Here is a 15,933-nt window from a genome sequence, read left to right on the forward strand (position 1 = left end):
AAATCCCTGGAAAAGGAAAACTCTGTCTTAATGGGAAATTTATCTGTAAAAACTAATTCTCATGGATTACAATACATGACGAAATGTTCTCCAGAAGAACATTGTTTCAAGAAAAGTTTACATAACTTACAATCTACTCCTATGGATATGAAGTTAAAACAGGTGCCAACTATTGCTTCTTCTCCACGAACCTGTACTTTCTGTGGGAAAAAGAATCACTATGATATCCATTCCTTTGCCAGGAGGAAACAAATTTCTAAACTTCATAATTTGCTTCTTTCCACTGTAAATGGAACAAATAGTCGGTCGACTACTGCAGTGAATCGCATGCCCACAGAAAACCAGAAAACTTATAAATATGATATCCTTCCTAGAAATCATCACAGGGCTCGAGTGCATTCTAATGAGAGCACTCCCTGTATTTATAAGATGGGTTCTGGTAAAACTAAATCTAGAAAATGGATTCCTATCTATTCTGATCCTCTTGTGCCAATTGCAAAAGGTCCTAGATTTAGTCCTCAGAGAATACCTTCTGACATATATGCCAAACAAGCAGTATCTTACTTCTCTGGGATGAACAATTGTCAACCAAAGAAGGATAGACAAAAACAACGTTCATTTAATGAGCTAAAAGCTCATACTTGTGTAAATTAATCACAAGGTTGATATCTCACATACAAAAGAAACCTAATTGTGAGAGAATTGAGTAGGTGTGCTCTTGACAAAGTAATTCTAATTATCTAGCTAATCTCTTATCGTTCTTAGATGGATAATTGGTCAAACACTTTTACATGAGCATTTATTTATCCCTACTTGTTATTTTATTTTTCCTTGCCAGTATACTTATTCTGAAAAGCAAAAGCATGGACTTTTTCATGCAGTGCCTTGTGAACCCTCTTCTTATAAGTACACGTACGTCTTCGGGGTCTCATAAACCTATCCCGAAAACCCTAAGTCTCTCGAATTCTATTTATATACCTATCCTATTGAGTTGATCTTTTTACTCTAGGTTTCATATTATCAATGGCTTTTCCTTCCTGCTCATGGGATCTACCTAAAGATTTTGTTGATAATGCGGTATATTTCAAATTCGATAAAGAGAAGGGAACTCTTGTTGAAGTCGAAGGTTCTTTTACTCAATCTCCCGATTCCTATTCGGATATATAGGAGGTTGAAGAGATCTCGTCAGATGTTGTTCTCAACTTTCTAAAGAACTTTGAAGAGGCAAAGCATAAACTTGTTGATACTATGAAGTGTCTTGATGTGGTAAAAACTGAGTTGAAAAAGGTTAAGTCTAACCTTGTTCTCATGAAAAACCGTGTTAAAGAACTTCCCAATAAGGATATCCTCTCCAAAGTTGCAGAGGATGCTGTCGTTCACAAGATCCAGGACATAAAGACTCAAGAAGGTTCTGAACTGTCTATATGACTTCAGTTCGACATTAGCATTGAAGTGTTTTTGGTTTAGTCTGTTTTGATTTTAGTTTTCCTAGTAAATCTTCTTTTTTTTCATGTTTTATTTAGAAGAATAACTAGAGTTTGGAATACCCATTATTGTGATTACACATAGCTATGTCCAACGTTTTCATCTTCTTGTTTTTAGATTTATTGGTTTAAATTCTAAATTTGTTTGGAAGATGATTTTTGCAGTACTAATCTTTATGGTGTTATATATTGCAATATTGTTATGGGATACGTGTGTTTACGTCCGTGAACTTGATTGTCCCATACTTTGTCAAAAGTAAAGTCGTTCGTGAGTTGATATGTCAGTATTGATGAAAGAATGAATTGACTTTTGGTAAATACAAAAGTTAAGCCTATTGTGTCAATTTTTGATAAAATATAGGTTAAAATCTTTTGTGTTCAAGGATTATGTCTATTGGATGTCATTGTGCAAATGAATATAAAATGAGTCCTTGATTATTCCACGGTATTAGGTCGATCTCCGATCCACAATTTGTGTACATACTGTGTTGTTCCATAAAGTGTTTTATGTTGAGCTGTTGCGACTAAGTCATTGTTTTGGCATGGTTGTCATTCCATGAGATACTTTGTGTCGAGCATGACCAATTAAATTGATTACTTTTGTGATTAGTTTGATTGTGTATTTCGATTAAATTAGTCATGGGTTTACTTGTGATTAATTTGATTGATTTTTTGGATATAGAAAATCATTCTTATGGTTTTTGGTGTCCAACAAAAATCCTTCTTTTCTCTTGAAATTAAGGTCGCTCTTGTTGTTCTTTCGGGAATGACATTTAATGGAGGAGAGTTCTTTTGAACTTGTGCTTAATTGCCAAATCTTTGTGGGGAGTGTGGCTGTGGAATATGTTAGGGGTTATCTTGTATCTTTAAACTCCTTGATGAATGCATTTAGCTTCGGCTTTATGATTGCATCTAAAGAACAAGTTGGTATATTCTTTCTTTTGGTCATGAAATGTCTCTTTTGGAAATTTCATTAGGATCTTGTTCTTGTACCTTTGCCAATTTTATTGACAAAAAGGGGGAGAATTAATATGTAATTCATACTACAAACACATGGTTTTCAGATCATTATGTAAGGGGGAGTGGTTTCCATGTGAGATGGAGTATTGACTAAGAGGGAGTGACATATCACCATAGTATTGTTGTTAAAGTTGTGATACAATTGAATTTTGACGTTGTGTAATAATACTATGACACTGCATAACAATGATTGAGAACTCTTGTTTTCTTGTTGTTATAGCTACGGATTTTCAACAACGATGATGCTAAACTTACAACCTTTGGGATCATTGGAATACTTGGGAGTGACGAAGATTTCAAGTAATGTTGAAGATTAGGCATGTGGAATAAGAGCTTCAAAAATTTATTCATCTTTTTTGTATTCCATATGTATTAATAGTTTTGCCACTAAAATTGACAAAGGGGGAGATCGTTAGAGCATTGCTCGGTCGAACTCGCATGTGTTGTTATCTCAAGCATGTTTGTAAATGTTAGTGATCAAAACTATAAGTCTTGATTTATATTCTATTATAGCTAAGGTCTCAGACTAGGATAAAAAGTGTAGTTGATCTCAATAACTCCATGGAAATCAATATACAAGACGAAGGACTACTCAAGGAACCGGTGGATCTTCATCGACTAAAAGGTATGTGGAGACTTGAACTTATCTATCACTCAAAAGTCTATCTACTTTATCTCCTATCTTGAGACAAAAGTCGTTTTGCTATATAAACTTAGATTATACACATTTAGTATTTCGATCCGAGTTTACGTCGCCTATCTTTTTCTCGAAATATGTGTTGGTAAAGCTTTCATTTTAGCCAAGTTCATCTTTACCTAGTGACGAAAGTCATGTTATGTTTCAATCACTTTGAAAATTGCTCTGACGAAAAATGGTTTGTGAATAACAACTATATAACGTCCTCTGAGAATGTTTCAATGATTGAAATGAGAGTTTAGATTGTATAACCATTGATGGATATAAACATTGTTGTGGAAAAACATATATGTATAAGTCCTATTCCTTGAACCAAAGTTTGCGAACTCTGTTGATCAAGAGAACTGGAATTGTTTACACAGTTTGCGAATTCAGTCTGCGAACTGGCGGAAGTTCTCATCCGAGAATATCTACTGGAGTTTGAAAACTCACTCAGCAAGCTCAGAACGCGAACTCAGTCTGCGAACTGGCAAAGTTCTCAAACCCGAGAATTTTTGCTGGAGTTTGTGAACTCCATCCAGGAACTTAAGTCCGCGAACTTGAGTAGGTTATATCTAAAAACGATTGTTCTTGAACTCATCTTTATTGATTAAGGAATGCTTTTTCAAACCGTGCTATAAAGTTCATGAACCGATTCGAGTGAATCAAATCGTTTTTGCTTCGATTGTGTCTTGTGAATTTACATAAGATCTAAGCAATCGAACAACTCTCTAACTAGTTCATTTGAGTCATTTGAACTAGTTATGGTGAAGAAGAATATGGTTGATATGAAAGTGATCATATGGCTAACCATTTGGTTAACTATTGTTGAAGCAACTAATATACAAGTTTGGGTACGGTTACACAAGCCCAGGAACGTGCATTTCATTTTTGTATGACAAGCTATGTTTTCGATCTAACGGTTGATAAATATTAGCTTGAATCTAACAATGAATATTAAATGCTTTGTTACTGAGCTAACATTGATTGCAAACCCTGATTTGAAAGACTATATAAGGGAGAACTCTAGCAACTGGGAAAACTAATCCCCACACATTCTGTGTGATACTAGTTGTGCTAAGCTAGAGTCGATTTTCCTTTAACCTCTGGTTTTCTTTTCTCAAACCGGGTTAACGACTTAAATAATTCATTGGGATTGTGAAGCCAGACCGATACTACTTTTATCGTAGTTGTGTGATCTGATCTTGCTGTTTCTATCGTACGAGTACAATTGTAATAATTGGCTTGAGATTTCTATCTCCGATAGGCAAGATAAAAAGTAATCACAAACATATTCGTCTCATCGTTTGTGATTCCACAATATCTTTTTTCGCTGCATCGATTAAGACTATCGTGAGGTGATTGATAATACTAGGCTGTTCTTCGGGAATATAAGTCCGGATTATCAATTGGATCCTGTTCACCTTGATTTATCAAAAGCCGGAACAAAACTCGTAGGTATATTCGTGGGAGACGTATTTATCTATTACCGTAGACTTTTCTGTGTGATACATATTTGTTTATTAAATTCTTCGACTTTGGGTCGTAGCAACTCTTAGTTGTGGGTGAGATCATCTAAGGGAATCAAGTGAGTAGCATCCTGCTGGGATCAGAGACGTAGGAGCATAACTGTACCTTGGATCAGTGTGAGACTGGTTTGGGTTTAAAAACAGTCCAGACCGAAGTTAGTTTGGAGTAGGCTAGTGTCTGTAGCGACTTAATACAGTTTGTGTTCAATCTGGACTAGGTCCCGGGGTTTTTCTGCATTTGCGGTTTCCTCGTTAACAAAATTAGGGTGTATGTGTTATTTCTATCTCCGCATTATTTTGTTTATCTTTATAATTGAAATAATACAGGTTGTGCGTTGAAGATCATCAATTAGAATATCCAACCTTTGGTTGTTGATTTACATTGATTGATCCTTGGATATTGGTCTTTGGTACCATCCAGGTTATTCCTTGTATTTGATTAAAGACTCGTTGATTCTATTAGCTCGAGTAAATCAAATCAAGATAGATATATTAACTCCTCGATATACTTTAATCTAAATTGAGTCTGACTGTCTAGTTGATTCTCTAGTAAAGTATATTGGATCTAGTCCATACAGATTGCTAAGCGAAATATTGGGTGGTGTTGTTAGACCCCCGCTTTTTCAAGAGAACCTAATTGGGTGAAATATCTTACGTCCGCTAGTTTAAAGAATTCTGTGAGATCAAAAATCGTCTAGATAGTATCGTTGTGGGAAACTATAATTTGCATTGTTATTTTAGTTTTTGATTTGATTGATTAATGGTTGCTTAACCTTGATTGCACCTAGTTTAATTATTCTTGAGAGCCTTCTCTTCTGACATAGGGTCACTCAAACTAGATCAAGGGATTAACGATTGTTCAGATTTGTCTTTAAATTTGATGGTAGACTTTTTAACTGAATCCATTCTTTGGGTGGTCGATCATAAATGAAATCAAGTTTATTTGTGCAGGTATAAAAGAAGACATTGAAGATTCAAAGACAAAAAGATTTTTTATTGGTTTCGTATCTTATTGCTAGTCGTATTAGATCGACAAGATATCATTTGGTGGTACTCTTCAGTATCCGAATATGATAGTTTGTGAAAACGCGGGGGTACCAAATACACCACCAAATTTTTTGTTCGGCAACTTGTATGGAAAAAACCTAATACAATTACAAGTAGACCAACTTAATGATTCTTAAAAATATGTATATAAAGTTTATATCTCTGCCTATTCTCGATCAGTATTATAAGATAATGAGTATGTGAAACTGGTTGTAAGAAGAGTACTTGGACGATCTTAAACATTAATATCGAAGATCAATCTGGTTGTATCCAAATAATCCAATCGGAATTCTGCAAAGTAATTAAACTCGTTATCTATCTTTCAAGATCCGAATTCTACAGGAAACAAGTCTCGTAATCGATTAGAATTAGATGGACATATCTACTAAGATTGAATACGTACAACTTGCTTAAATCTAATTATATAGATAAATAATATAATACAGAAAAGGAAAAACACAAGACACCAAAAATTTTGCTAACAAGGAAACCGCAATTGCAGAAAAACCCCGGGACCTCGTCCATATTTGAACACCAAATTGTATTAACCAACTACAGAAACTGGCCTGCTGTCATACTTCGGACTTGAATGTAGATGAAAACAAATCCACCCTCCAAGCAATTCAATCACAATCGCGCTACTTATCTCTCTTGAACTTCGCAACGCTCGCAATTGATTCCCTTAGTTGACGTCCTTTATAGCCTAAAATTTTCTTCAACCTCGGTGAAGACTTTTGATACCAATCTTCCTCTAAAAGATAAGCCTATTTGATTTCCCTTTAGATCAAATATCAAGGCTTGGAAATCTGTTTGCAGTAGACAAAGCTAGTAAACCTCACAATCGGAACACTTACACTCACTCAAATGAGAAGCCTGGATCTTTTACCACCTATCAAGAATAATCTTCAAAAGATCACTTAAGATCAATTTTTTAGATATTTATCTTGAGGAATCACAAAGTATGAGACGAAGAAAACTTTGCGATTTCTATCTATCTTGCCTGAAAAAGATTACGAAAACCTCGATAACATAAAATCAAGATCAGGATACACGAACTATCAAGGTAAAGATAATCAGACCTGGCTTCAAGAATACCCAAAGAGAAGTCTTTTAGTCGTATACCTGATTATGTTTCTCATAGGAAACCTATCTTCATAAAGGACGACTCTATCTATCAACTAGGACACACCGTGTCAGGGATTGATTTTCCCGGTTGAAAGAGCATCTGAACAATAGGTAAGCTAAGATAACTTGGGAATCAAGCAAACACCTTAGGTCCTTAAAATAGAATAGAAGAATATGCAAAGTGGTCCGATTCTGGAACCGTGTATAATGACTTTTTCGGTTTTGCAAATATGCCATGTGAACAATAGGCAAATTGATGTTCATTACAAAACCTACGAGTTTAATCATGATGCACACACATATGTGTTTAAGTGATCAATGAACTCTTAGAAGTGTTTAATAGAATCAAGTTAAACATATTTTAAAAAAAACAAGTCTTTGTGCATCTGCTAGATTTTGCTGAGATAGTTGGTAAGACGGTTCATAAACCATAAGGTTGGTTCACGAGTCAGGGAGGTACGGTTCATGAACCGGATTCGCCAACCCTTCTCGACTCGAGAACTCAGATGTACACTATTTTCGAACTGGTTTCGCCAACCATACTTGGTTTATGAACTCATATGGACACAGTTTGCCAAACGAGTTCGTCTACCTTAAGCCTTTTATACTAACACCAAAAATTCAGTTCACCACGGTTCGTCGACCGGGTTTATGAACTGTTCCCAACTAAACTTGTGGTTTACGAATTGGTTCGCCAACCTTCCCTGTATTTCTGAGACTCATATATCTATGATTTTCAAAGTGGTTTGCCAAATAAATTTCTCTCTTATGATGTTTGAAACATTCCCAAATGATAGAATCAATTATATGGTCTATTTTCAATTGATCCACAAATAAATTCTTAAACAATAAATTGTTTCGAACTAATATTGTTAAGGACCTTTGAACATCTGTGCTAGAATCATATTTCGAGATTTTTAACAAGACAAGCTTGACTCGAAATTTCTTCTTTGTAAATCTACTAAAAGTCGTACGATATAGTGTCAACAGATATAATGGTAAGATACTGAGTAAAATAGAATGGTATATCCTTCACATACATGATACAGAAGTTCATCAAATGTCTTCGTCAATCTTCAGTATTCAAGGGTGATGTATGATACTCAATTACCAAATTCTAACTAGCCAGAGACTTGAATTAGTAGACTAGAAATCAAGAAATAGTTTTGATCGTCTAACATTGACAATAATCTTGAGATAACAAAACTTGTGGGTTCAACCGAGCATTGCTCTAACAGTTTGTATACTGGTTATCTTGATAATCTATATCTTGGAAGATGTGAAAACAAATTTTTTTGTAAGATTAAACGGAAGAGCCTTTGGTTGACTCGACATAAAATACCCGATTTAATTACTTCTTGAGATTGAGTGAGCAATCACCCAATATAGTTTAGTCATTTACTGTTTCAGATTACGATCTAAAAGAGTTTGGTGCAAGAAGTCTTCGCGACTGGTAAAGCAACTTAAGATAGTGGTACTTATCCGAGGAATCACCCCCGTAGACCAGATTGGTTGAAGGCGCAGGGATACTGAGGAAACTAGGTAACTAGGGGAAGTTTAGTTGGTCTCAAATATACAGAGTTGGTAAGGGTCTTTTTTATAACATCCTAATTCTAAGAGTATTCAAAACTAGACTAGTTCCTAGGGGTTTTTTTATGCATTTGCGGTTTCCTCGTTAACAAAATATTGTGTTGTGTTATCTACTTTACTTCTGCATTATTTAGCTTGTCTTTATAATTAACGTAAATAAACTTGTACATTAATCCAAACATTTGGGTTGATCCCTATAGTTAATGTTAGAGCATAGCTCGGTTGAACCCACCAATCATTGATATGTCAAATTTGGTTGTCATATGTTAGTGTGTCTAAACTCATCTAAAGCATTGGTATGAAAACATAATATTTGATTCTTGTTGCAAGTGTAAAAACATCCAGAAACAAAAAATCACGAAATATGATCTAAGATCGTTCCAACTTTGGATGTTATTACTATAGAGTAACACTTATTCCTTCGAAACTCCAGATCTGGCATTTCTGCCTTGGAAGCGGGAATAGTAGCCAATATATAAATATTTTTATGAAAGGTTTTTGAAAGGGAAGAAAAATCTTTTACCGATAAACTTCCATGATTCTAGCGCTAAACTGTAACCCCTAAAACCCAGTTAGTGGATCTAGCCAGGTTCACAGTATGCATCATCGAATACAATAATGGAATTCGTTTTACTTCTATGTCCTACACGACTAATACTTTAATGTGCCATCACTGTTAATAATAAAGCATTGTAAGAAATGTAAAGTGCTGAGAAAACTAATAGACACACAGATATTTACGTGGTTCAGCCATAGCCTATATCCATGAGGAGAATGAGTTTGTGTTCTTACTATGTATGATTTGTGGATTACAAGGTTTGATGAACGCGAGAGTATGGAAATACAACTAAGTATTTGGTATCTCCCTCACTCTAAGCCTAACCCTCCTCCTCTCCAAAGTCCAACCCCTTGTCATTCATCTGATTCTGCTATTTATAAAGGAGTGACATGTTCCCACCATATTATGATCTAGTCGCTTACTATTTAGTCGTCGTCATGATGGTCCTTCATTATACCGCGACTAACGTCTTCCTAACTAGTCGTCTTCTCCTCTCGTCTCGACGCGTCCTTCTGTACGGTTAAGTGGGGGTAGTTGAGAACATTAAATGATGAGTAGACCGGCAACGCATGCGTGTAATGGCTCTTTACAGCTGTCTGTCACTTCAGAAACACGTGGATGCCTCTCAGCCGCTCTTTCGATTTTGTCTTGGGAACTGCGAAAATAACCCTTTGAAGATGATTCCCTCCTTTAGTAGCAACATAACTATCTTTCCTTCGTCTTGAGATCTTACCGCGTGTAGGGAGATTATTTTGCAGTTACACCTGCTTTAACAATGAACTCTATCTTGCCTGATCTTTTCTTCTTCTCTGGTGTTTAAAAGGTGAGCATTTTCCTGTAATTTTTGCAAGATATTTTTTTTCTCTTCCTCAATTTCTCTAGGTATATTATCAAAACCTTTCTAGTTCCACTTTGTTAGGTCTCTTTTCAAAAGGGAAGTTTATCCGCAATGCATAAATATACCTCGTTAAGAAGTTTCGAAAACATTTTCACAATCATTACAAACAATGTATCACCTTATTGAATTTACCAAGATATCGAAATTGATTGTTTTCTTAAGCATATACACCATTCAAAAGATGGACGTATAACATGTAACTGTTTTGATGGATAGTCAGAATACATCTATCATTTCTAGGGGACTCATGTCAATTGTGCATCCTGATAAGAAATATATACACATTCCATACTAAAAAAAACAATCTCTCTACGATGTGAAGCCATTTTCGGCGGATGCATGTATAAAAATGGTTGTATATGGGTGCACGCATCCACTACAACTGCATATTTGGGCCGACCGATCGGAAGGAGGGAATCTCTTTTATAACCATTTTTTTTTTTTTTTTTTTTTTTTTTTTTTTTTTTTTGTAAATGATGCTTAACGAAAATGCGCAAGTCGATAAAAAAATTGGAAATGGTTACAATAAAAAATATAGAAATTGCCCCTCCCTGATTTTAATTTCTTTTTTTCCTTTAAACATTTTCGTATATAAACAGAAGAGGAAGCGCAAATAGGTATTAGACATTTTCGTAAAAAGCCGAAGATGCCCCTCCCTTTTATAACTCTTTATGTATCTATTTTTTTTCCAGGGGTATAATTAGCAACAAACTAGGATATGACATATCTAAAAATATGTTCATTGGAATTTTACAAATTTTATCTCGTTGATTTTTTTTTAAAGAGATCAACACAATGAGTACAAACAACATTATCAAATTTAGAGTTTTTGCAAAAAATTCGGACGTATTTATCATTGTAGGCACAATTGAAACGACGTATATGACTAAAAAATAACATTCCAACGAAAAAGAATATATGATGCGTTATGCAATCAGCGGCGTTTTTTCTTTGATCGGCCCTCCCGACCGTGGCAGCCGTGTTCTAGTTTTACTGAACTTTTAACTATATCATTAAAAGATTGTATATTGTTGCATCCATCTATTTTTTAAACCCAGCCCAGCTCACTCTTAAGCCTAATTTTTTAAGGAAATTGTAGTTGCAAGCCCATTTAACGGAGTTGCAAGCCCATTTAAGCGTACTTGCTACCCCTAAAAATATTTTGCTCCTCCATAGACAGATTTCTAGCTCTGCGCCTGGGTGAAAGAAAATCATTGTTTTTTCTTTTTTTTTGCGACGTGAAACATGTTAGGGATACTTGTGTCTTCTTCCTCTCTGTTGATGGTTTCACCTGGTTTGCATGTCTAGGTTACATAGGTATAATTTTTTTTTCTAGATGGGCTTGAGAATAAGAACTATATATTATTTGGGCTTTAACATAGATGCCCAATAAGTGATTATGGGCTCTGATTAAGTTTTTGTTGACAAATTTTGGCCCTAACCTAGTTTAGATTACAACTCCCAATTAGAAAATTTAGGAAAACAATGAGCCAACTCAAGAATCAAGACAACGTAAAACATTTCGTTTTTGGTCATGGAAGAGCCATATTTACTTGAAAAGAAATAAGTGCTGGAACTTGGAAGAGCCATTGTATGTAGCAGTGTTTCTATGCATTTAGTATTAATGAATCAATGATCATGCAAAATGCTTGTCAAATAATTATAACAAAAATCCCATATAATTTTATGATTGATTTCTTGAGCTAAAAGTAAGAGAAACGACATTTTAGCGACATAACGATGTAATAAGCTACATCATGCATGTTTGGAATGGGATTTTAAAATCCCAAATGACCAAGTAAAAATAAAATTTTAATAACGCAAAGGTACATTTCGACAAGCATGATACCTGCCTCAGATCAATATCAAGAGCAAAAAAGAGGATATAGTATACCATATTGGGCTTGTCACTCGTGATACTTGATGACAGAGGGTCCCGAATGTAGGACTTGATACACCCTTCACGTCCCCATTTTGGCGCGTATCGAGTTCGGTGGATACACAGGCGCATGAGTCCATGTCCTCTGTGATAGTTTATTTTCTCTATATAGCTTTCTCATTTCAGGAATCCGCGCAATGTGAGCATCTTTGTTGATAGCTTCTACAAGCAATATTTTGATTGTAGGTATCCCTAATTTTAGGGATCATGTTTTATGCTCTATAACACCTACTCTTGTTTTCAAAATTTAATGTGATTGTAATGTTGTTTGGCAGCCAAAATTTGGTGGAAGGATAATAGATATTGTATCTGGAGACATCAGTACTCCTGAAAAGCAATCGGAAGCTAGGGAGGCTGTCAAGGATACTATCTTAAGTATTGTGTTCATTGTTTTAATAGGGTGAGTTTGAAGAGATCTTATCGATGCTGTTGTATAGTTATACATGAATTCTTGGTACTCTCAGTTTTGGCGATCCAAGTTGACCCATTGGCTTCTGTTTAGTTCGACTTGTACAGCACTTCGAGCATGGTTGTTCTCTTCTGCTAGCGAAAGGGTTGTTGCTCGTCTCAGAAAGAATCTATTCAGTCACCTAGTTAGCCAAGTAAGTGCTTTGAATCCTTATTAGTTACCTCTTAAATTTGAACATAGTGTATAATTTTTAGATTCGTAGAATAAGCGATTGCCTAGTTTTTAGATTTTCTCTTCTTATTTTTTTTGGATGGTTTTTTAGGAAATAGCTTTCTATGATGTTACAAGAACTGGAGAGCTCCTAAGTAGGTTATCTGAGGATACCCAGATCATAAAAAATGCTGCAACTACCAATCTCTCGGAGACCCTTCGAAATGTCTCCACTGCATGTATTGGTCTTGGCTTCATGTTTACAACATCATGGAAGCTAACATGTAAGTTGTCAGCTCCAAGAAGAAGTGTAAAAGAACCTAATCAAAAAAACTGATTTAAATAACTCACTGTGTGTCGTGCTTGTATAGTGTTGGCTCTGGTTGTTGTGCCGGTTATTTCAGTAGCTGTTCGCCAGTTTGGGCGGTACCTTCGTGAGCTTTCCCATAAGACTCAAGCTGCAGCTGCAGTAGCTGCATCAATTGCTGAGGTCCCTTAACCCACTTTCTGACTTTTATTATATTCATAATGTTTATTTCAAAAACCAGGTATTTAATGTTTCTTATACTTCACATTTCTAAGAAAAGTTGAAGTTTTTATTTCTAGGAATCTTTTGGTGCTATACGCACAGTTAGATCTTTTGCTCAAGAGGACTATGAGATCTCACGTTACTCCAAGAAGGTGGACGAGACCTTGCAACTTGGACTAAGCCAAGCTGTAAGTTGCTACCTTTTGGTTTTATGAACTTTTCTATTTTTGTTGCTTAGATTTCTTTGGTGTTTTGTTACAGAAAGTAGTTGGTCTCTTCTCTGGAGGACTTAATGCAGCGTCCACGTTATCAATTGCTGTAGTTGTAATTTATGGTGCTAATTTGGCAATCAATGGTGCCATGACAACTGGCGCTCTCACATCTTTCATTCTCTATAGTCTTACCGGTACATAATTTTCTCTCTATGAAATTCATTTTAAAGCTAGCATGGATTGCATAGATAGGCTGGTTTTTTTAACCTCCAAAACTGAAACTTGATTCAACCCTCTCCAACCTTTTCAAACCACAGTTGGAAGTGCTGTATCTGGTCTATCTGGGTTATATTCAGCAGCAATGAAGGCTACAGGAGCAAGTAGAAGGGTCTTTCAACTTCTAGATCGTGTCTCATCCATGGCAAAATCAGGAGAAAAATGTCCTTTTGGGTTAGTTGAATGACCTTCACATTTACTTTTTGGTTGATACCTTAAACTATTTCCCAGTCTAGCAACATCTGTCCAAGTAATAAGTGTTGAAGGTGGCTTCACAGTCTAATTTGGACAAGTCTTGGTAATTTTTTTATTAAAACTGATATGAAAATTTTGTGCTGGATAGAGATCAAGATGGAGAGGTGGAGATAAACGATGTCTGGTTTGCTTATCCATCTCGGCCTACTCATATGGTCCTAAAGGTAGTGTTACATATGCTTTAGTAGCTCTTATTGACAACGGTTTGCACTCTTGAAGGTCATAGTACCGTAAGATACAGTTACAACATACATGAGAACTCATGATTTGCTTTAATATTGACATATGCTAAGTGGAAAGAAGAGTTTGTTCAATAAGTAAATTGCGAATGAAAATCTCCTTGTGATTTAATCTTACAAACACTATGTACTACAGGGAATCACATTAAAGCTAACTCCTGGTTCAAAAGTTGCCCTAGTTGGTCCAAGTGGTGGTGGAAAAGTAAAACATCTTTCCCTTTGTGCAGTATCCAACTATCATGACTTCAATTACCTTATGGTATGGAAATTAATTCTGCTTTAGCAGTGCTCAGCATTATTTGTTTGTTCACTGCAGACCACAATAGCGAACTTAATCGAGAGGTTTTATGACCCTCTTAAGGGAAAGATTCTGGTAAATGGGGTCCCCTTGGTGGATGTTTCACATAAACATCTCCACAGAAAGGTAAACTTTCTTTTTCTTCTCTTTTTCCCTTTGTTCAATAAGAGATTCTTAAAAGTTAGCTGACTCTGCATTCGTCGTCGACTGCATCTTTATTCTTTTCTGTTTGCTCTAAATGTGCAGATTAGCATAGTGAGTCAGGAGCCAGTTCTTTTCAATTGCTCGGTCGAGGAAAACATTGCATATGGATTAGATGGCAAAGCTAGCAGTGAAGATGTAGAAAATGCAGCTGTAAGCATTTCAATCACCATTTTCTCCCCAATCATCAGTCACCAACAGCTTATTCTCTAATTATTCAATCTCGCTGGCTGACAACTGTAGAAAATGGCCAATGCTCATGAATTCATATTGAAATTTCCTGAAAAGTATCAAACCTTTGTCGGAGAACGTGGGTTGAGGTTATCTGGTGGACAAAAACAAAGGATTGCAATTGCAAGGGCACTTTTGATGAACCCCAGCATTCTCCTCTTGGATGAAGCTACAAGTGCTCTTGATGCTGAGAGTGAATACTTAGTTCAAGTAAGTTCAGAAGTGTGATCATAAGTTCCTCCAAAATTGATCAGTGAACCGTAGTTTCTTTCAAGTTAAAGACTTCATGCATAACCATTTTTATTTGTGATGTTTCAACAGGATGCTATGGAGTCTTTAATGAAAGGCAGAACCGTTTTGGTCATAGCTCATAGGCTCTCAACTGTTAAAAGCGCCGACACAGTCGCAGTTATATCGGGCGGTCAGATAGTTGAAAGCGGCACCCATGAGGAGCTTCTTGACAAAGACGGAATCTATACTGCACTGGTTAGGAGACAACTTCAGGGATCTAAAACAGAACTCTGATCCAAAAGATAGAATCTATTACTCTTGACGAGGGGGAGTTGTATTCCACGATGAAAGATTCATTTTCAGATGTCACTCGGGTTTGTGACGGGTAAACGGGTTGTAAAAACAATGTTTCATCTCCAGCCAATAGAAAACACGAGGCTTTGTGAAGAAGATGAGTTGTATAAACAACATATCCGTCACCATCAATAATAATAATAAAAGAGCGACAAAATAGACTTCGATAAAACAAAGCTATGGACAAGCATTATTAAGGGGTTTCTGTTGGCCATAAAGCCAAACCAAGGCCAAGAGAAAAACCATCAACCCGACTTTTGATGAGGGGAAACCTTTTTTTTATAATAGGAAAAGAAAATTTTCTATTGCATCACCAAATCGCAACAATCAGTTTCTTTCCAATAATAGTTGACAACCACATAGATGAAGTTTCGGGACCCAAAAAAAAGAAATAGGACTAATTCTAGCTTCGTTTGCCAGATTATTGGCTACATCGTTTGTGTCCCTGGGAACATGAACACAACACCAGTCATTAAACCCATTTAAAAGTTCCCGGCTATCTAATATTATTGAATTATTCTACCATTTCACAACCTCAGTATTGCCATTAATAGCTCTAACTACATTAAGACAGTCTCCTTCCAGCTGTAATTTCTGGATACTCCTTCTTTTGACCCACTT

At 35.9% G+C, this 15,933-nt stretch overlaps 1 protein-coding gene across 1 annotated transcript; it reads left to right on the top strand.

Annotated features, from left to right (window-relative positions):
* The first annotated feature begins 429 nt into the window (after positions 1 to 429).
* Positions 430 to 15,479, top strand: LOC113272649 (ABC transporter B family member 25-like). The gene is made up of 16 exons (XM_026522457.1): positions 430 to 613; positions 1,010 to 1,126; positions 12,012 to 12,049; positions 12,143 to 12,267; positions 12,370 to 12,469; positions 12,599 to 12,770; positions 12,858 to 12,976; positions 13,093 to 13,203; positions 13,277 to 13,421; positions 13,545 to 13,677; positions 13,847 to 13,922; positions 14,134 to 14,199; positions 14,314 to 14,421; positions 14,542 to 14,649; positions 14,740 to 14,937; positions 15,049 to 15,479. Exons 1-16 carry the CDS (start codon positions 430 to 432, stop codon positions 15,250 to 15,252), a joined length of 2,004 nt encoding a protein of 667 aa, XP_026378242.1. The 3' UTR covers positions 15,253 to 15,479.
* Positions 15,480 to 15,933: the final 454 nt, after the last annotated feature.

The sequence above is a fragment of the Papaver somniferum genome, chromosome 4, assembly GCF_003573695.1.
Source record: "Papaver somniferum cultivar HN1 chromosome 4, ASM357369v1, whole genome shotgun sequence".
In the NCBI taxonomy this organism is placed as follows: domain Eukaryota; kingdom Viridiplantae; phylum Streptophyta; class Magnoliopsida; order Ranunculales; family Papaveraceae; genus Papaver; species Papaver somniferum.

Excerpts from the sequence above, each read along its gene's own strand:
- LOC113272649 (XM_026522457.1), top strand. The coding sequence starts at position 430 with ATGGGTTCTGGTAAAACTAAATCTAGAAAATGGATTCCTATCTATTCT. Across the intron at positions 614-1,009 it reads GAAGGATAGACAAAAACAAC|GTTTCATATTATCAATGGCT; the intron begins GTTCATTTAATG and ends TTTTTACTCTAG. Across the intron at positions 13,204-13,276 it reads AACTTGGACTAAGCCAAGCT|AAAGTAGTTGGTCTCTTCTC; the intron begins GTAAGTTGCTAC and ends GTTTTGTTACAG.